The 21,115-nt window shown below is 44.5% G+C and overlaps 1 protein-coding gene across 1 annotated transcript; it reads left to right on the top strand.

Annotated features, from left to right (window-relative positions):
• The first annotated feature begins 1,701 nt into the window (after nt 1-1,701).
• Nucleotides 1,702-12,608, top strand: LDLRAD1 (low density lipoprotein receptor class A domain containing 1). The gene is made up of 6 exons (XM_045027024.1): nt 1,702-1,977; nt 2,928-2,979; nt 8,410-8,550; nt 9,155-9,292; nt 10,013-10,141; nt 11,490-12,608. Exons 1-6 carry the CDS (start codon nt 1,702-1,704, stop codon nt 11,633-11,635), a joined length of 882 nt encoding a protein of 293 aa, XP_044882959.1. The 3' UTR covers nt 11,636-12,608.
• The last annotated feature ends 8,507 nt before the right edge of the window (nt 12,609-21,115 follow it).

The following is a 21,115-nucleotide window of genomic DNA, read 5'->3' as shown; positions in this document are numbered from 1 at the left end:
AAAATTAAATCCTGCTCTGACAGAGGTTGTTGTCCTCAGTCAGCTCTGTTCTGCAAAATCACTAGTAAAATAGCATGTGGGAGTGTTGAAGAACTGCGGTGCCCTGAGCTGTTTGGTTTGTAGGTATTACTGTATGCTTACTGGTTTACCCAGGAGTCACATGATGTACCTGCATTGTCAGACAAAGCTCTGACCTCTGAGCCACTGCTGTCCCCATTATTTACCTTCTTTTCACTAACCACCAGCATTCCAGCTCTGTTGCCATCCACAGCCCTCCTGCAGATCCCTGGGTTGCCCCATTTCCTGATCAATCTTCCTTTCCCCTCCCACATCGCACACAGGCCCCACACATTTCACCCCCCAGGTGAAGTATGCTCTGCTCCTACAGTAGAGATGGGATTTTGGAGGAAGGGAGATGTGTGCCTTGCCATCAGGGCCAGCTCCAGGCCCCAGCGAAGGAAGCAGGTGCCTGAGGCAGCCAATACAAAGGGGCGGCACTCCATCCGGGTCTTTGGCAGGTATTCGGTAGTGGGTTCCTCAATCCCTCTCTTCCTCTTTGAGCTGCTGCCAAAGTGCCACCTAGTTGGCTGCTTTTTTTTTCCCTGCCGCTTGGGGCAGCAGAAAACCTTGAGCCAGCCCTGCATGCCAGCTCCTTATACCTCCTGAAGAGGAGGAAATGGTCGGATGATGGACACATGTAAGACCTTAGACCTAAGCCAATGTCCTATACTAGAATAAAACAAACACTAATTCCTTTTTCTTATGTTGTTGGGGAAGGAAGTGGTACAGGCTCTCTTCCCTGACCCAGCAACTCCTCTCTGAAGATGTGCTGGTGCCAGCCAAGTTGGGTTTGCAGACTACAACAAAGCAGCATCTGTCCTTTTGCTGCTTGCACCCATTGTTGGGCTCACATCCACCAGCAGGGAAAGATAAAGCCTGAGTCAAATAGCAGTGGAGTTAAAAGGAGGGGTGGAAGGAAGATACACAGAAGAAGGTGTGGTGGTAGTGGTTCTGAAAGTTTTGAATATTAGGCTTAAATAAACTGGCTCTTTCTTTTAGTCCTGCCATCAGTCCTTGGGTTTGTTTTCAAAATCCATGCTGAAACTAGAAAGAAAAGGGGGAAGAAAATTCCTGTTCAGGTGGTTTGCTATGTACTGCTGTCGAAAGCTATAGCAGAGGGGCTGGAGTATTATCTACATTATATAGCGCCCTTTACTATTTCAAAGCACGGTACCAGTACATACTGAGCCTGCGTGCCCCTCCAGGGTAGGTAAGTGTTATCCCTATTTCATGGACTCTTAGCAGGCCTGATTCTCCTCACACTGGTTCTAACTCTGATTGTTTGAAGGAGGGTCCTCCGACTTTATGCCAATGTAAACGAGGGAAATCAGGCCTGCTAAGAGTTGGAGTCTCAGAAGTGCTGAGCACCTTTGAAAATTCAGATCCTAAGGCTACGTACGCTGCCATAAAACACCCCAGGCTGGCCCGGGTCAGCTGACTCAGGCTCGCAGGGCTACAAAATTGCACTGTAGATATTTGGGCTAGGGCGGGAGCCTGGGCTCTGGGATCCCATGAGGGAGGAGGGTCCTTAATTGTGTCTTTGTTCTGGGGAGAGGATCTATCCCTTTCCTACCTGCCACACACACACACACATTTGTCCTTGGTTGCTTTAACCTCCCTTTCAGCTTGGGGCTGCGTATCATGGCGCTGCCATCTATTTCCTTTCTAGAACTTTCCCACCAACCAAAGGGAGCGTCTTTCCCTGACACTGAAGGCAGAAAGATGAAAAATGGACTCAGACGGGCAAGGGTAGAAGGATGGGCTTTTCCAAAGTGCCCCTGGGCCTCTCTGCTCCCACGGCAGGCATTGGGAGCGTTACACGCACTTCAACGGGAGCAGAGTCAGGCCGGTGACAAGCACTCCCAGAAATCCTACACCAACGCCCTGTGGCAGTTACCTAGTGCGGTTGCAGCCACAGTAACTTCTAGGCTGTTTGTTAACACAGTGACACTCAGCATTCTGGCTGGGGCTGGCTAATGCTATTGCAGACAGACAGACCGACCGCCGCCTTTCCTGCAGCTCTGCCAAAGCGCCTCCCGCCCTGCCAGCCCAGCTTCAAGTGCAGCTTTAGTTGTGCTGAGTGAGCTGTGTGGTGTTTGCTAATGTGTCCACTAGGGACCAGGCTATGACCACCCAACTCTCTCTCACTTCCGCCCAGAGCCAGAGAAAAGGCTGATGCTGCCTCTCCTGCCATCCATCAGGACCTGTATCATATGTGTATGACTATAGATTAGAATGACTCTTTCCTGTCTACCTCTGTTTCTCTTAGTAACCAGGTAACACAGCAGCAGTGCCCTTCATGGTGTAGACTCATTAAAACAGAACCATCTGAAAGAGACGATCTGCCTGCAAATGGCATGGCTGAACCCTGTACTGGAAAAAAATTCCAAGGCTTTTTCAACTCCATTTAAGTAAAACATTGTGGCTATACCTAAATATGAACAGAACTCATCCTCAGGTAATTTTATCCCCTTTGAAAAATGTAATGACTTTTTAAAGAATGCTGATATGCATTCAATTTGTCTGGCCACTTTCCTGCTGGTTGCTGTACAATATCTAGTTGTTTATACATAAAAGTAATTCCACCAAAAGAAAAATATTTATCTTAAATGCTGAAATTGTATTAGCTTTTGCTTTACAAATGAGTGAATGAGATGGAAGGACGATCTAGCAACCATTTTGTTAATGAAATATCTTCCACATTTTAAGATGAAATGATCTTTCTTTTTATATAAAGGTAATGAGATGTATAAAATGTATTTCCATATACAATGACACAAGCACCAGAAAAATGTAACTAACGTTATTTGAAATTACCTGTAAACATTACTTCTTTAAGCTATGTATTTTATTTCTGTTATTTATAGAGAAGTTTTGGTGGAATCTCATTTGACTCAACAAAGTCCTCTGAAGAAAGAGGTAATTAATAAAGTATAATTGAGTGGCTTGGTAAAGAAAGTGGAAATCAATAGATACATTCTTATCTACATAGTATAAAATACAAGTAATGTTTTACAGTTTCTTGAGTGGCTTTTCTTTTACTAATGATAGGAAAACTGTCTAGAATATAAAACTGATGGGTATAAGCTGCCTTTTGCTGGTAGGGAAATGGCATGCTTTTTGGTACATAGTACTGCATGCAACATCTTGTAGCAACGGAATCTTTTTGTGAAGGAAGAGACTCATGAAGAATGTCTAAACGCCCTGCAAGTTCTTAAGGGGTTCAAAAAAAGTCCTATACTCATCTGGGTCACATCTGCATTGCCAACTTCAGCCATTGTTGTTTATTGTCCATTTAAAAACAAAAATGCGAAAATAATAAAATTCAGTAGGAAATATTTGCAAGTCAGGAAGCAATGGCACGTTACTGCTATCTTTCTCACAGGGGTAGCATTGGTTGCAATCGTTATACTTAATGTTTGTAAACACTTTCCTGTCACAAACACACATTCTATTTTCACATGCTCATGAGTTTCTGAAATGTTTGCCTTTGGAGATGAACGGTTCCCTGTGCACTCTCTATACAAAGGTGAATTGTGTGTGTTTCAAATGGGGCCAAAATCTCAGCAGCAGTGGGGCAAAGACCATTCTTTCATTCATGTTCATCCACCCCTGAGCACAGCTGGCACTTGCTAATGAAATCAAACACTATGTTAATGCAACAGTATGATTTTGCAGATAAACACTCAAGGTCAGGAAAAAAAATAAGGCGGAACATACAACTTAATTGTACTCCTTTGGACTGATGCATTATGATAGTCTAATTATGTGACTACATACTATTTCTCAAACAACATACTAAAATTGGGGGTTTTTCCCCCCGATTACTTTAGAAACGTGATTCTATGGAAGTGTGATGCTGAATTTGTAGACATAATACGGAAGTGTAAGGGAAGAGTTAAGGGTTTGTGTTCAGCTTTAACTTTCACATTTCCTGACTTTTGGGCACTTAACTGTGTAACCTTAAAGTTGTAAAAATGCAGTTTTAGCATTTGATTTCCTAGGTTTTGCTTTGTTTTTTCTTTTAAATGGCCTATTACAACTCCAACTCTCTAATTCTTTTCTCTGGAAATGTAAATAGTCATTCTGAGGGTCTATTCTGGAACAATTTCTCATTAGTATTGGCTGTGTCCGTATAGCAGAATGTAACGTGCTAGTAGTGACAGTAGGAATCTTGATGTGCTAAGGGGACATCCTGCTCCATTAGGACATAAAAATAGCTTTACTGGGTCAGACGAATGGTCCATCTAGCCCAGTATCCTGTCTTCCAGCAATGACTTGTGCCAGATGCTTAGAGGGAATGAACTGAAGAGGGATTATTCAGTGATCCATCCCCTGTTCTCCAGTCCCAGTTTCTTTCAGTCACAGGTTTAGGGACACTCAGAGCAGGGAGTTGCATCCCTGACTATCTTGACTAATAACCATTGAAGGACCTATCTTCCAGGAATGTATCTAATTCTTTTTTGAACCCGGTATACTTTTGGCCTTCACAACATCGCCTGGCAATGAATTCCACAGGTTGACTATGTGTTGTTTTGTTTAAACCAGCTGCCTATTAATTTCATCGGGTGACCCCTAGTTCTTATGTTATGTGAAGAGGTAAATAATACTTTTTCTCCAAGCCATTCATAACTTTATAGACCTTTTTCATATTCCCCTTTAGTTGTCTCTTTTCTAAACTGAACAGTCCCAGTTTTTTAATCTGTCCTCATATGGAAGTTGTTCCATACCCCTAATCATTTTTTTGCTTCTCTGAATCTTTCCCAATTCTAACATATCTTGTTGAGATGGGGCAACCAGAACTGCACACAGTATTTGTGATGTGGGGGTACCATGGATTTAGATAGTGGCATTATAATCTTTTCTATTTTATTATCTATCCCTTTCCTTAATGGCTCCTAATACTCTGTTAGATTTTTTTGGTGGCTGCTGCACATTGAACAGATGTTTTCAGAGAACTTCTATGATGACTCCAAGATCTTTTTCTTGAGTGGCAGCTAATTTAGACCCCATCTTTTTTATGTATGGTTGGGATTATGGTTTCCAATGTACATTACTTTGCATTTATCAACATTGAACTTCATCTGACATTTTGCTGCCCAGGCACCTAGTTTAGCGAGAGCCCTTTGTAACTCTTCGTGATCAGCTTTGGACTTAACTGTTTTGAGTAATTTTGTATTGCCTGCAAACTTCACTATTTCCCCTTTGTCCAGATAATTTATGAATATGTTGAGCAGCAGTGGTCCCTGTGCAGATCCTTGGGGCACTCTGCTATTTACCTCTGTCCATTGATTGGTGAGGCATGATTTCCCTTTACAGAAGCCATTTTGACTCTTCCCCAACATTTTGTATTCATCGATGTGTCTGATAATTCTGTTCTTTACTATCGTTTCAACCAATTTGTGAGGCTTACTGACCTGTAATTACCAGGATCGCTTCTGGGGGCCTTTTTTAAAAGTCAGCATTATATTAGCTGTCCTCCAGTTATCTGGTACAGAGGCTGATTTTAAGCATTGGGTTATCTACCACACTTAGTGGTTCTGCGATTTCATATTTGAGTTCCTACAGAACTCTTGGGTGAAAACCATCTGGTCCTGGTGACTTATTACTAGGACCCTACCAAATTCACAGTCCATTTTGGACAATTTCATGGTGATAGGATTTTAAACATCATGAATTTCATGATTTTAGCTATTTAAATCTGAAATTGCACAGTGTTGTAATGGTAGGTGTCCTGACCCAAAAAGGAATGGGGGGGGTGTCACAAGTTTATTTGTAGAGGGGTTGCGGTACTGCTACCCTTACTTCTGCGCTGCTGCTGGTGACAGTTCTGCCTTCAGAGCTGGGCAGCTGGAGAGCAGCAGCTGCTGGCTGGGAGCCCAGCTCTGAAGGCGGAGCTGCCGCCAGCAGCAGTGCACAAGTAAGGATGGCAGGGTATGGTATTGCCACCATTAATTCTGCGCTGCTGCTGGTGGGGCGCTGCCTTCAGATCTGAGCACCCAGCCAACAGCTGCCGCTCTCCAACCACTCAGTTCTGAAGGCAGCAGCACAGAAGTAAAGGTAGCAATACTGTGATCCCCCTAAAATAACCTTGTGACCCCCCTCTCTGCAACTCCCTTTTGCGTCAGGACCCCCAATTTGAGAAATGCTGGTCTCCCTGTGAAATCTGTATGGTAAAGGGTAAAGGTACACACAAGACCAGATTTCATGGTCCGTGACGTGTTTTTCATGGCCGTGAATTTGGTAGGGCGCTGCTTATTACTATTTAATTTAGCAGTTTGTTCCAAATCTGTCTCTGTTGACATCTCAATCTGGGACAACTCCTCAGATTTGTCATCTAAAAAGTACATCTCATGTGTGGGGATTTCCCTCACACCCTCTTCAGTGAAGACTGATGCAAAGAATTCATTGACGTTGATGAGAGTTTTGCCACTCATTTAATGGGCCAGGATTTCTCCTGGGGATCTGTTCCTAACCCTACCTCTGACTTTCTCTGTTATTGAACTCTCCTGTGCCTTAGGTACCCTCATCTGTAAAATGACAATAGCTTGCTTTACTTTAGGTTTTATTATAGTAGGGTCCATCACCTTTGTAAAGGGCTTTGAGCTTCCTGGAGGAAAGAGCAAAGTTCTTCTCATTTCACATTACACTTGAATATGTTTGGTATAGTTTTGAATTTAACCTTTCATTCAGCTCTTGCACATTATCACCTCTGTTTCAATTTACTGTGTCACTGGTCTGCTGGCACTGACAGCATTACTAAGCAGTGTGCTGACAGAGAGAGACCACACAGACTAAATCCTTAACAGATTATGCTCAGAGATTTTTGAGATGTTAGAAGCAGAGCTGAGGTGTAAAAAGACTTTCGTGAATGTTCATTTTAATTTTTAAACCTAAATTTGCTCTGACTGAGTTTGACTCCTTTTGTGTTCGTTTTGCTGCAAATATTCTAGTGAACAAGCTTAGTTAGCACAAGTCAGCTCTTTGGCGCATGGAGCATCTTTTTGTTCTGTGTCTGTGCAGCACATACCACAATGAGGTCCTGGTCCGTGACGAGGGTTTCTAGGCAACCCTGCTATACAAATAATAAATAATAATGAGTAGTTATGAAACTAAATGTTAAGATCAGATGTTCACGGAAAGGACATTCTAAATCAGGGGTGGGCAAACTACAGCCCGCAGGCCATATCTGGCTCATGAGACCATCCTGCCTGGCCCCCTAGCTCCTGGCCCAGGAGGCAAGGCCCCGGCCCCTCCTCTGCTGTCCCCCCTCCTCTGCAGCCTCAGCTTGCTCACCCCACTGCCGGCGCAATGCTCTGGGCGGCGCCGCTGCAGAGCCTGGCCTGACCCAGTCTCTGTGCTGCGTGGTGGCGGCAGCGACGGTGTGGCCCAGCTCCAGCCAGGCGGTGCGGCTGTAGCGCCACCAGCCACCGGTGCTCCAGGCAGCACGGTAAGGGTGCAGAGAGTGGGAGGGTTGGATAGAGGGCAGGGGAGTTCAGGGTGGTGGTCAGTGGTCAGAGGTGTGGATGGTAGTCGGGGGGGGGGGAAATGGGGTTGAATGGGGGCAGGGGTCCCAGGGAGCAGTCAGGAAGGAGGGGGCTTTGGATGGGCTGGCAGGGAGCAGTCAGGGGCAGGGGACTGGAAGCGGGGGTATGTGGATGGGGCAGGGGTCCCAGGGGGTGCCATTAGGGAACAGGGGGGGTTAGATGGGGCAAGAGTCCCCGGGGGGGCAGATAGGGCCAGCACATGACCCCTTCCCCTAACTGGCCCTCCATACAATTTACAAAACCCGATGCGGCCTTCAGGCCAAATAGTTTGCCCACCTGTTCTAAATACACCTCTACCACAATATAACGTGACCCAATATAACACAAATTCAGGGGGGGGGGCGGGGCTGCACACTCTGGCGGATCAAAGCAAGTTCGATATAACGCAGTTTCACCTATAACGTGGTAAGATTTTTTGGCTCCCAAGGACAGCGTTATATTGGGGTAGAGGTGTAGTAACCAATAACAATGTGAATTCTCAATTTTAAATTATACTTGCCCGTATGTGCACTTTTGTTGCTCAGTGCCATAAGACAGCCAATCATGTAACAAAAATGATACCATGTGATCCATGAGACTAACCAACACAGCACATGTTTTGAATTTCAAATATTTCCAGTTCTTCTTTGCTCAAAAACTTTGGGAATAACTCTGAAGAATGAATGAATGAATGAATGAATGAATGAATGTGAGAATTTTGCAGTCTGTTTGCTTAAACTGCAGTTTACAATGTCCAACTCACTTTAACCCCCGCTCGTCACTTGTGAATCCTGTGACATTTAGTTCCCTTTTATTGTCACAGATCGCTGCCAGGAATGCAGTGCATGTTTAAGTTGTACTCGAAGATGCCTCTGTATCTCCATTATTGCACTGCTTGCACTCGGCGTCATAGGTGCTGTCATTGGTTTTGCCGTCACCTTTGGACTCCCGCCACCCACTCCTGGTCAGTCTGTTATTTTTTTCTGTCTAAACTAGTTAGTTAATCTCCAGCCAAAGTGCTGCCATTTTTTTCAATAAGTTAGACATAGAAGGTGCCACTTGAAACCTGGAGACAGGGGAGAGGAAGAGAAGGAGAGAGATGAATTTGCTCCATTCCAAACTCTTGGTGACAAGCGCTACTTTGAACATACACTTGTCCTTGGAGCTTTAATAGGATTCTTGTGACTCTCTAGTACTTAGTGTGGGTGGCGTAATCACATTTTAATACACTTAAGACTCTAGTGTAGTAGAGCATGTTAGCAGGTAGGATCCATGTAGAAATGGACCGTTGGTCAGTTCCAGGGTGGTAGCTGAATTCCTGAAATTCTGAATGTTTTTCTTCTGGTTAAAAACATCTTTTTGGTCTTGTCCTTGTGCTCTTGGTGACCGTGGAAATGTCTGTTAGATCTGGTGACCAGAGAGCAACTGTGACAAATCAAGATGGGGTGGGAGGTATTAGGCATCTATATAAGACAAAGCCCCAAATATCAGACTGTCCCTGAAAAAGCTGATCACTTTAGTTAGATAAATCAGTATCTGAGCTCATTTATCTCCTGATTTCTTTTCAGTGAACCGTTTGTGTGTGACTTCAGGTAACCAGACTGGCTTTTTGTGTGATGACAGAGTGACTTGCCTTCCAGCCAGTCAGATCTGCAACAGCATCAGAGAGTGTGCTAATGGAGAGGATGAGCAGGAGAAATTATGTAGTAAGCTTTTTCTTTTTTTTTTACATCTTCTCCCTGTGATGGTTTCTCCAGTCCTCCTGTGCATGTTCCTCACAATCCCTGGTTTCCTCACGTTCCTCCTTACTCAGAGCTTACTTTGGCACAGAATAACTGAACAGAACACTTCATAACCCAGCTGCTGAATGACCAGTTTGTTCAAGGCTGCACCAGGAGTCTGCGGAGAATCAGAAACAAAAGAATCGAGGTCCCTTGATTTGCACTTGTGAGCTTTAACCATGAGGCCTCCCTCCTCCTTTGATGAAGTTATTCACAATATGCTTAAATGGCCCTACTGACAGAGCATCGTGTTAGCATGTGGAAGATCAGGTTTTGATTTATGGTTCAGTCAGCTATAGAACAGATGGTCTTGTTAAAGAAGCGGACAGGGATCCAGACGATCTGGGCTGTACACCTGGCTCTGCTGCAGACTTCCCATGACACTTTGGGCAAGTCACTTAAACGCTCAGTACCTCCGTTTCCCCATCTTTAAATGGGGAATAAGCACATTTCCCTCCATCTACCAGGGGGGCCATGTAGTTTAATATTTTTCAAGTGCTTTGAGATCCTTGCTTGGAAGGAGAACATAGAAGTGTAAAGTCATATTAATAGCTAATAATCGGTTTCTCAGCCATTATATTGATGTCCAACTGTTGTTGAGTGAAGTTAGAACATTTCACTATCTCCAGGTGTCTCATCTTGTAGATGATTTGCCCAGTAACCTTCCAGGATACTTGATCTTCCGCTGCAGCAACCCTGTGTACTGGATCTATGCTGATCAGAAGTGTAATGGTGCGAATGACTGTGGAGACTGTTCTGATGAAAAGGGGACCTGTAAGTCAGCCACTTTTTTTCACTGATGTAAACAATAGTTAAAGGGCTTGGTGTTTGTAAAAGATGGTGGACTGACAACCAAAGAGACTGACATCCTCCTTTTACCCACAAGATAGATCAGTAGTTCTCAAACTTCTGTACTGGTGACACCTTTCAACAGCAAGCCTCTGACTGTGACTCCCCCCCCCCTTATACATTAAAAACACTTTTTTACTATATTTAACACCATTATACATGCTGAAGGCAAAGCGGGGTTTGGGGTGGAGGCTGACAGCTTGCAACCCCCCTTGTAATAACCTCACGATCCCCTGAAGGGTCCCGACCCCCAGTTTAAGAACCCCTGAGATAGATAGAACGTGAGTAACAACAGTGCAGACTTCCTAACGTCATCCCACAAAGCAACTTCAACCTTGCCCTTCATTCAGGCTCTATGACCTGCTCAGTCCTTGGTCTGTCCGCTGAGACTGTCAACAAGCATGCCAGATATGGGGGTTTTGTTATGTAGACATCTGTTCAATGGTCATTGGATTGTCACCACCAATTTAATTTCACTTATGCTACTAAGCAGACATCTGATGCTAATAACTCTTGATCACTAACAACTTGGGCCATATTCAGACTAACAACCTAGAGGTGAAAGGCTTCATAGCCCATTGCCAATCCCCTGAGCCATTCGTTCTCTGGTGTACGCTGACTTCGGATTGATTTTATCTCAAAGAATGACTGTAGCCAGCAGTGAAAATTCAAAACTAATGGCTGATTCTTATGGATGTTTACTGCAGCTTACTAAGTTCCAGTTGGAATTTAACACACCTAAAAAAGTTCATATTTGAAAATTGAAGCTAAAGGTTGGGATTTTCAAAGCAGTCTAGGAAAAGTAGACACATCTTCCACTGAAATTAATGGAATTGTGCGTCTAAATCACCTAGACTGTTTCAAAAATCTCAGCCACAACATGTAGACCTGAACTGATGCATATCAGCAGCTGCATCTAGAATAGCTAGTTTCAGATATACAGATAGTAACATTCAAGTAATGGCATTTGTGTGTCATGAATGTTAACTGACTGCTCCTCTTACTGGTAGCTAACTGTCCCTGACTTCTGGAGATAGTACTGACTGAGAGACCCCTTTACATGACAGGTCCGTGTACCCACCAGTATCTACTGCCTCTAAGAAATTAGGTGGCTGCTTAAGGTTAAATACTCTGGTGCTGAGTGAAAGCTTTTCTTTCTTGTGCATATCAATGTCTACTAGGTGAGATTTCAGATCTGCCAATGTAAAGTCTAAAATGTAACATGTAAGAAAAGCAGAAGAGCCAATGGTCCGTGTTTTCTTTTTCACCCTAGTGGCTAACTGCCCTCCTTGCGGGACTCAGTGGTGGAGCTGCACACCGGTGTTTTTCGAGTATTGCACCTGCATTCCCAGGGCCCTCTGCCGAGACAGAATCCAGCACTGCTCAGACTGGTCTGATGAGTATGCCTGCAATAGATGAAGTACCGAGAGCCAAGAGGTAGCTATGCCTCCCAGGGCATAGTCTGCATTCTCACCTGCCAGCCTTCTCCTCCTGCTGCTTTAATGCCCTGGGTTGAAGCTTTTGTCTGAAAATGACACGGCCTAGTGGTTTCCTGACTACCCTGCAACAGCACTGAAAGAAGGAGAGGACAGGGGCGGCTCCAGGCACTAGCACAGCAAGCGCGTGCCTGGGGCAGCAAGCCGCAGGGGGAAGGCTGCTGGTCGCTGTGAGGGCAGCAGTCAGGCAGCACCCGTTTCTGCGGGAGATCCGCCTGTCCCGCATTTTCGGCGGCAATTCGGCAGCGGGTACGACGAAGGCGCGGGACCGGCAGATCACCCGCAGAACCGCCGCCAAATCCACGTGACCGGCAGACCTCCCGCAGAAATGCCGCCGAAGGCTGCCTGACTGCCGTGCTTGGGGCGGCACAAAACATAGAGCCGCCCCTGGGAGAGGAGTACTATATAACAGACTCAGCACAGGACTGGGAGCCGCAAATGACACAGTTCTAAGCCTGTGTCTCTTACTGACTCACTGTGTGATCATGGGCAAGTAGCTCACCTTGCTATGTCTTGGTTTCCCCATCTGTAAAATGGGAATAATACTGCTCTATCTCCCACCGTGTGGTGATGGTTAACTAGTTACCACCTGTAAAGTACTTTGATGATACAGAGTGCTAGCTATGGGTTGAGGTTGTGATTGTTGAGTTGTATATGCAAGTCTGCAGGGAGAGGAGGGAAATTACAGTAGACAGGGACTCTGTTTTTCTTTCCTTTTTAGGGAAAAAAACCTGACAAATACAGATTAAGTATCAACTAAAATAATAATAAGACCAATAGGTGACCTCACACTCTTTTTGGTTTTGATAACAGCAGTCATTGCTAATTGATCACTAATCTGTTAGCATGAAAGGAGGAGAAATTCCCTGAGTCTTTTATAGCTCTCAACTATATGAAACCAGGTTGCAAACACTCATTTCTGTCTACCTATTTAAAAAAATAAATCATGGTAAATATCCCCTGAAATTAAATTGGGTCTATGTCTTTTCTGCAGAACTATTTCTGACGTGAAAATGAGGGGAAATTTTAAAATAAGGCTTTTAAAATAAGTGTTAAAAAATGTACCTGTATTCTTCCATTAGTTTGTTATTGTGAGGGACAGAGACACCATTTGTTAACAGTACAGTATACATTGTGTTGTAGTGTCCCCTTTTGTGACTGATCTTAAAGCAGTCCCTGCAGGTGTATGTGTAAGACCCAGTTGCTCATCCCACGGTGAAATAGTAGTGGCTTTATAGGGGATCAGGTGAACAAAGATATAATAGTGAGTAAAGGGCCACCCCAAAAAGTGAGGTGAGCACAGAAACGTACATTAGAGTTGGATAGAACAGTGTGAGCTCTGCACGTGTGCAAGTGTTACATGGGAGCCTTTCTAGCGCTGAACTTTGAGTGTCCATCATCATGGCCCTTCTGTGCTTCAGCACGTAGGAGTAGGACCTCTTCACAATCCCCAAGCAGAAAACCCAATGCTCTGTGGCAGAAACCAGCTGCCTAAGTGAATGACCACAGCTACAAAGCAGAACACAGAAATAGCTACCATTTCAAACAGAGGGAAAGGCAAAGAGGAGAAACCCACCTTACAAAACCACTTCTCCTGCAAAGCCATTTAGCAACAACCCACTAAAGGCTATCTATCTGTCAGGCTTCCAGAATGGTCCCTGAGGTGGAGTATTGCTTGTTTTGCCTGTATTATGTGTCTGATTTGGATGGTCAGTTTATGATGGTAGAGACCTTATCTTCTTTTGTTTGTACATTGCCGTTGGGGGGTGTGGCAGAATGTGGGGCAACAGCAGCTGTGTCCACACTCTGATCATTATATCGCCAATTAAATCACCTCAGGCTAAGTTGGCTGGGGCAAAGCTGTGCCTGTTTGACAGATTAGAATGGGCTGGGGAGAGGTAAAGCACTACTTAACCCTAGGCAGTAGAACAAGACAGGAAGGAAGTGGCAGAGGGAGCTAGAGTGTGGGGGCAGGCCCAAGAGAGATCTCCTCCATTTTCTAGCCTTGGTAGGCTGAGGAATTATACATTATTGCACTTGTAAAGGTGATGGAGGAACACTGGAAATACACCATGGGTGGTGTTTATGAGTAGAGAGTCTCCAAGCAGCCTGAGTGTGCAGAGAAAGACGGGAGCGGAGGGGACACCCTCTTACATGTGTGGACTTGTACAGATCAAGGTAAGATCCTGGACAGACAGAGCCTCCAGGGGAGGGGCTGATGTGAAGGTTTGGCAGCCTAGATGATGGAGAAGAGCCCGCAATGGCTGCTGGAACAGCAAAAGGGAATGCAGAAGACCCTGCAAAACTTCCACTAGTCACACCACCTGGAGAGGCAAGTGTTGCTCGCCTGGCAGGTAGACCAGCAAAAGAGCCTCTATGACTTCATCCAAGAGCAAATGACTGTGCAGCAGCAGTTATGACAAAGGGTGGTGAGTCCCATGGCAGGAAATGGCAATGGCGTACAGGGACTGACCTCTGTTAGATGACCCCTATGGATGACCCCAATGCATTAATGGGCACCTCTGGAAGGGTGGATATGGATGCAGGCTGAGACAGGGGAACCTGGGGCCCTGTGGCTATCCCTCTGTTTGACTGTGGAAGCCCAGGTGGTCTACACCACTCTAAACTGATGAGCAGGCCTCAGGCTACAAGATGGTGAAGGCAGCCATCTTGGATTGGGTGAGCCTGTCTGCTGAAAAGTATTGACAGAAGTTCTAAGCTGTGAGATGGATATGGGGGAGGGGTCTGTGGCCCCAGGCATTCACCCCAAAACTGACAGATTTGGCCATCTGATATCCTAGACTGGACACCCAAACTGTGGGGGAGATTAGGAATGCTCTGATTTTGGAGCCTCCCCATATAGGTCTGGGTCAGACAGCATCAGCTAGGTACTTTAGATGAAGCAGTTAAACTGACAGAGGCGTTTGCGGAGGCAGGCTTCCCCAGGAAAGAAGGCTGGCCATTTAGGGGATCAGATCAAGGGAAGAAGTGTGGGGAACCCACTGCCTGGAAGTGTGTAGAAAAGAAGAGAAGAGCCCAGAGACGCTCCGACAAGTACTTGTACACTTACCTTTTACCAGAGTGGGCAGCAGGAACATGTAAAAAGAAGCTGCCCATACATGGAATGCAAGGTGTTTTGCCAAGTTCTGTGGTTGGGCTGGGATTTAAAGGCAGGGGAAAGACAAGAAACTGTCTACTATTTCTGTAATGGTGGGGAGGAAGTGTCAAAGGGGCCTGGTAGACACAGCCCCAGCTTGCTTTCTGGCCTAGTGGGCATTGGTTAAACCCCACTGGATGGTTCCAAGTAGTCTGAAATTAGTGTGTGTCCATAGGGATAAATAGCACTGCCCTGTGGCAGAGGGAGGGGGGTACAATGGTCTGGAAAGGTTCAGAGCCACTGCTCTAGATCCTCCTCTTTCTGAAACTCCTACTTTTTTCCCCCTCCCTCTGAAGTCTACCTGAGCAATAGTGTTAGCCACCCACCATCCCTTGTTTCCACATACAGATTGGAAGAAAAAATATTTCCTGAGGCATAATTTACTCCAGAATTGTTAGCAAAGCTAAATTCCATACACTGCCTTCCATATACTGCCACTATGCAGACAGTGTAGCCTAGTGAGAACTTGAGTGATATATGCAAGGGTGCTATGCTGCTCTTGTATTGTTACATGAGGTTGTTCTCAGGGAGCAACATATGTCAAAAATCAGAATTCCAGCCCTCCCCTCGTATCCATGACATGCCCTCCAACTCTAGTCCATCCACCCTTTAGTTTCTCTTTTGTCACATCCCTCAAGATATACTCCTTCCATGATGCTCGCAAGAAATATTTCTATAATGAAGAAATACTTAAAGAGCCATCTAGAAATAATACATGCTTAAAAGCTAGTTACGTGGTTAGGCTTACTGCTGTAAACCCTATCCTTTCCCAGCCCACTCCCGGTCTATTGATTATGATGCCCGAGTTTGGCATCATGTCTAAAATAATGCAGTTGGTTCTTATTTGTTCTATAAAATACCTAGAACACTTTTAGGTGTTGTAAAAATATTGAATAAGTAGTATAAGAGCATAAAAATTGCCCAGAAAGATCAAAACAGTGGTCCCTCAAGGCCAGGATCCTGTTTCTAACCGTGGCCAGTATCAGACACTTAGAAGAAGGTACAAGAAACCCTGTAGTAGACAGTTACAGAGTAAGATTCTTCCTAACTCCCTTTAGTTAGTGACTGGTTTGTGCCTTGCAACATCAGGGTTTATATCCCTTCCAAACACTGATTATTTTAATCCTTACTAATGTAAGTCTGGATGTTCTCATCCCTATAAGCAACAACCCATTTATTGAAACATTGGCCTCTGCTTGTGTAGCTTGTGGCAATGTGTTCCACAGGCTAATAATATATTGTGTGATAAACAAGCCATTTTTATCTTTTAAAAATACGCTGCCTTTTTATGTCCTGGAATGCTCCCTGGGATGCAGCACATGTTAGGTGCAGCTCACTTGTACCTATAACATTGGGGGAAAATGCATGAAACCTGAGGTGAAACACTTTACATTATGGGCACCTTCAAGCTGTCACAAAGCATAACATAAGCAAAAAGCCTAGGACTTTAGAACCCAACTAGGACCTGATCCAACTTCCACTGAAGTCAACAAGATTCTGTTGAGTTCAAAGGGAGTTGGACTGAGCTCAGATGCAGAACAGAAGAGTCAGCAGTGTTATCTCCACATCCTCCTCTCTCCTCTTAAGAAGTGTGCAAACATTATTCCCTATAGATTGCCACAGAAAACTCCCTTGTTTAATATGAGGAACACAAACTATAATTATAATGAGTAAAACAAAACAGGCTTAATTTACCAACCCAATATTAGCTTTACTGAAGTGTTAAATTAGGTTGATTTTCAAGTCAAAACTACTGAGCATGACCTGTATTTCAAAGCTTATTAATCTGCCATTAGTATTCAAACAGCTAGGAATCTCTGATTAATGTTTTGATCTTGGACAGGAATTCTTAAGCTCCGAAGTGAAAATATTTACTTATGCAACTAACGCTTTCTAAGCATGTCTCCTCTTAGCTGGGGCACTAAATACACTGCAGCATTTTCTACAAACGGGGAAAGGAAGCCATCCATTATAGCTTGGTTTTACGGCTCTGCAGGGATAGGTTACCAAATACACCTTTAAAGGTTGCTATAGTAGCTGTTCCATTACATAATCTTCTACTGTGTCATTCGAGATAAAAGTATGAGTCAGAAAACAGTAAATCCATTTTACAAAGGATGTTTCAGATCTACTGCTGTAACCCAGCTACAAATAACAATCAACATTCTCCATTTACACAAGTCATGGGGACACCCATCGTTTCAGATTGCACAGACCACAGAGAAAAGGAATGGACTGATGTGAACTGAGGTGCTGGTGAGACTAGGGAAAATACGGACTGATGCTTATTTCAGGGTTATAAACATAGATGTATTGTATTTACTATAAAGCTGTGCTTCTTTCAAGCATAACATCCCTAATCGGGAATACATTAGTTGAGATTTTCAAAGCAGTCTAAAGGGATTGCATCTTTCTTTAATTACAGTGGAAGACACCTGTGTAAACTTCTCAGACTGCTTTGAAAGTCTCAACCACTGAGCCTGCTACAGCTATTTCACGGATCTGTGAACAGTTAATGGGTTCTGTGTCACTTAACATCCACACAGAGAAACATATGGGACACCCGATTTTCTGTGGCCCACGTCTCCAAGGGCTGCTACTGAACAGGTTTTATTTTCTCACTTCGATACTTCCTGGTACAAACCATACAGTAGGAGCCTAACCCTGTGGTTGCCTTTAGAGTAGAAAACTGCCACGCCACAACTATATCCTTCTAAGAGATTAAATATACTTTAAATCCTATCACAAGGCTTACGCTGGCAGTAACAGGTTATAGGCGGAAGAAAGGACCCCACTTTCTCTCTGTCACAGGGTACCCCCATGCTTCCCTCTTGCTCTGTGTACACAGACTGCTTAGACTCTGCTTTTAAACCCCACGTGTGGTATTTATAGTTCCCCCCCTCCCCCCTTATCTACAATAACATACAATTCCTCATCCCCTTAGGCCTAGGACAGGAGAGGGAGGAGCTCTCTCTGGGCTCTGGTGCTTTCTCCCTCCCCCTCCTTGCCCACTTCCTTCCTTCATCTTGTTCTACTCCCTAAGCTAATGTGTTAATTAGTGTTTTAACTATCTCCCAGTCTGACCCATTCTAATCTGTCAATTAGGCACAGTTTCAACCCCCCGTTTTACTCTGGGGCAATTTAATTGGTGAGCCAAGTGCAGGTACTGTCACTGTTGCCCAGCACTGTGTCCCACACCTCCCCCAGTCACCTGACAAAGATTTTGCTTACCCCACACTCTCCCTCCCTTACCAGAAGGGCTTCCTTGTGGGGTTCTTCCTCTGTGTTCTGGATGATTATCCAGGCTCTCCTTATAGGGTCTGCCCTTCTCCACTGGCAGAAAACACTCTTAGAATTGTGGGGGCAACCTTCACCCACTGTTTTGGCCCACAGGTCCTCACACCATTGACCCTCCAGAGTGCCTCTTGTCCTACTCTCACCCCTTCTGTCTCGTGGTGGGGCCAGTGGACCCCCCCCTCCATGCCCCTGGTTCTCCTATCCCGCTAAACTATACCTGAGTTTTTCCCCTTGGTGCACTTGTCGGGTGGTTCCAAGGGCTACCCAACCCACATTAATGAGTTCAGGTGATCTTTATCCATTGGGCCTACGTCCTTATTTTCCATTCCCTCCCCTTCAGTATCTCAGGGGTCTCCCCTTTTGTCTAGTGGTGTCTACACCTTCGCCCTTGTTTTCCTTCCTGTCCCCCTCAGTCTCTAGGGAAACTCGCTTGTCTCTCCTTGTCAGGAGGCATTTCCCTATCTGGGACCCCCAATGCCAGCTTGTCTGCCCCAAAAGAAGGGCCTCCAGTTGGTGTCCAACACAATAGGGAGGTGTAACCTATCTACTACCCCTACCTGTTTCCAAGTGAGCCTCCCATGGACCTCCGCGGTACCTAGAATCATAGATTATTAGGGTTGGAAGGGACCTCAGGAGGTTTAGCAGGCCAATGCTCAAACCACTGAGCTATCCCTCCCCCCAAATAGAATATCAGGGTTGGAAGGGACCTCAGAAGGTCATATAGTCCAACCCCCTGCTCAAAGCAGGACCAATCCCCAGAAAGGTTTTTGCCCTAAATGGCCCCCCGTCAAGGATTGAACTCACTACCCTGGGTTTAGCAGGCCAATGCTCAAACCACTGAGTCTTGTGTGCCTCCAAGTTTCACCTCGCTTAAACTATTTGCTTACAAAATCAGACATAAAAATACAAACGTGCCATAGCACACTATTGCTGAAAAATGGCTTATTTTCTCACTTTTACCAATAACTCTAAAATCAATTGGAATATAAATATTGTACTTACATTTCAGTATATAGTATATACAGCAGTAAAATCAAGTTTGTATGCAACTTTAGTTTGTACTGACTTCGCTAGTGCTTTTTATGTAGCTGGGTGTAAAACTAGGCAAATATCTAGATGAGTTGATATACTCCCAGAAGACCTCCGTGTACTCCCAGGGGTACATGTACCCTTGGTTGAGAATCATTGATCTAGAGAATATGGGAAGATGTGACAATAATAGTACCAGAAATTATTTCAGTCAATGCACAGGCAGCCAACTATCACCAAAGAATAACGCACATCAGTATAGAATGTTTCAAGCCCAGAGAACTCTATAACCTTGAACTGACCAGAATTATATATGTAGTTTGTTCATCCACTGGTGAAGAGGAGCAGTGCAAAACAATTATCCCACAACAGTTTAGAATATGAAATGACCCTAAATATGTTATCACACTCATTTAATTCTTCCAAGAATTTCTGCATACGCAGGATTGGCTTTGGGGGTTTATTTGGGTAGCTTTAGAACAGTGTTCCTCAACCTTTTTGATACCAGGAACCAGCTTGCTGCCTTCCTAAACTGTCAGTGAGATCTCAGGGACCAGCACCTGTCCACAGACAGGTTGTAGGGAAACACTGCTTTAGTCCACAAGCGCTGAGGTAATATTAATGGGGGAAATTTTTGGTTTTAACTGTAGAGACAGCTCGTTGTTTACGTTATTAGTGGATGTTGCATATAGCAATTTAACATGTAGATCTGTGCTGTGCTGTCATTTTTCAGAGTGAATTTAGCTTTCATGAAGGATATACCAGAATGTAGTTTCTCATAGAGGGATAAGAGAGAAGACCAAAAGGCTGAGTAACTTTTCCCAGTGAGAGAACTCAGAACTTCATCACATAGTACTGTCTACGTGTATGGAGGGGGAGTTTACTTAACCAAGAACTACATCGCTTCTCCTCAGTTTCATCAGTAGCTGGCAATGTACCAGAATTAGTGCGGTATACAGAGGTTCAGATATCAATATCCATAGATGAAACACAGGGGTTAGCTTTACACTATGCTTACATCTGGATGCTCATTTCCTCAAATATTTTTAACATTCCCAATCAAGAAATCTAAATAACTAGATGTACAGGTGTCCCTTAGGATGACTAAATGTGACAGTGAGGACGTGTTTATCAGAATGGGAATTAGTATGTTACCTGCAGGGTCAACCCAAAGAGAGTAGGAGGCTAAAGCATCACTCCCCTAAACTACAAGCCAACTCCACAACTCTAACTCATCACCCCTGAAAGCTATAGTAGGATTAGATGACATAGTGGTAGAAATGCTTGAACCCCCTCTACTCTGATTTCCACTGCTGGTGAATTACAGCCATGACGTCTGTTAGTCCCAAAGAAGAGCAGAAGTGCCAGGATGAGAAGGGTTCGTGACCAATGTTGAGGCTGGGAACATAAGAGGTACATAGTGCCTTGAAGCCTTTATTTTAAAAAGAGAATCTAGCTGTTATTTTTAAAAACAACCCTGTGGGTTTGTGGGTTTTTTTTGTCAGACTTCACTCTATATTACCATGACAAATCTAAGTATAAGACTTTGTCTTCCATCATATCATGCACATAGGTCAAGGATCTAACAGATGAAACTAAGTGCAGGGGGGTGCACAGAATTTTGAGGCTTTGAAGGGGAAAAACCCTCTATGTCCAGTACTACCCTGTTCCAGCTTTGCCTCTGGGAACAGTCATTAAAAGGGAGCAAGTAGTCTCAGGGCATTTATAAAGAAGCCCACATTGGCTTTAGGACCCAAGGCCAATTTCACGGGCTCCTTGGTGGTGAGGAAGCAGGTGCTTTTGGTGGTTCCAGCCATTGTCTTTCTGAGAACAAGGCAGGATGGTAAATGTTGTCCAAATTGGCAACCACTGTTAGTATCCCTAGTTTCTGGCAACACGTGATGGAGAAAGGCATAGGAG

Source organism: Mauremys mutica, chromosome 8, assembly GCF_020497125.1.
Source record: "Mauremys mutica isolate MM-2020 ecotype Southern chromosome 8, ASM2049712v1, whole genome shotgun sequence".
NCBI lineage: Eukaryota > Metazoa > Chordata > Testudines > Geoemydidae > Mauremys > Mauremys mutica.
This window is presented reverse-complemented; position numbering and strand designations above follow the sequence as displayed.

What these genes read in the sequence shown, in the direction of transcription:
- LDLRAD1 (XM_045027024.1), top strand. Translation starts at nt 1,702, where the DNA reads ATGGCGCTGCCATCTATTTCCTTTCTAGAACTTTCCCACCAACCAAAG. An exon ending in CTAGTGCGGTTGCAGCCACA is followed by an intron (nt 1,978 to 2,927) that starts GTAACTTCTAGG and finishes TGTTATTTATAG; the next exon opens with AGAAGTTTTGGTGGAATCTC. An exon ending in ACTCCCGCCACCCACTCCTG is followed by an intron (nt 8,551 to 9,154) that starts GTCAGTCTGTTA and finishes ATTTCTTTTCAG; the next exon opens with TGAACCGTTTGTGTGTGACT.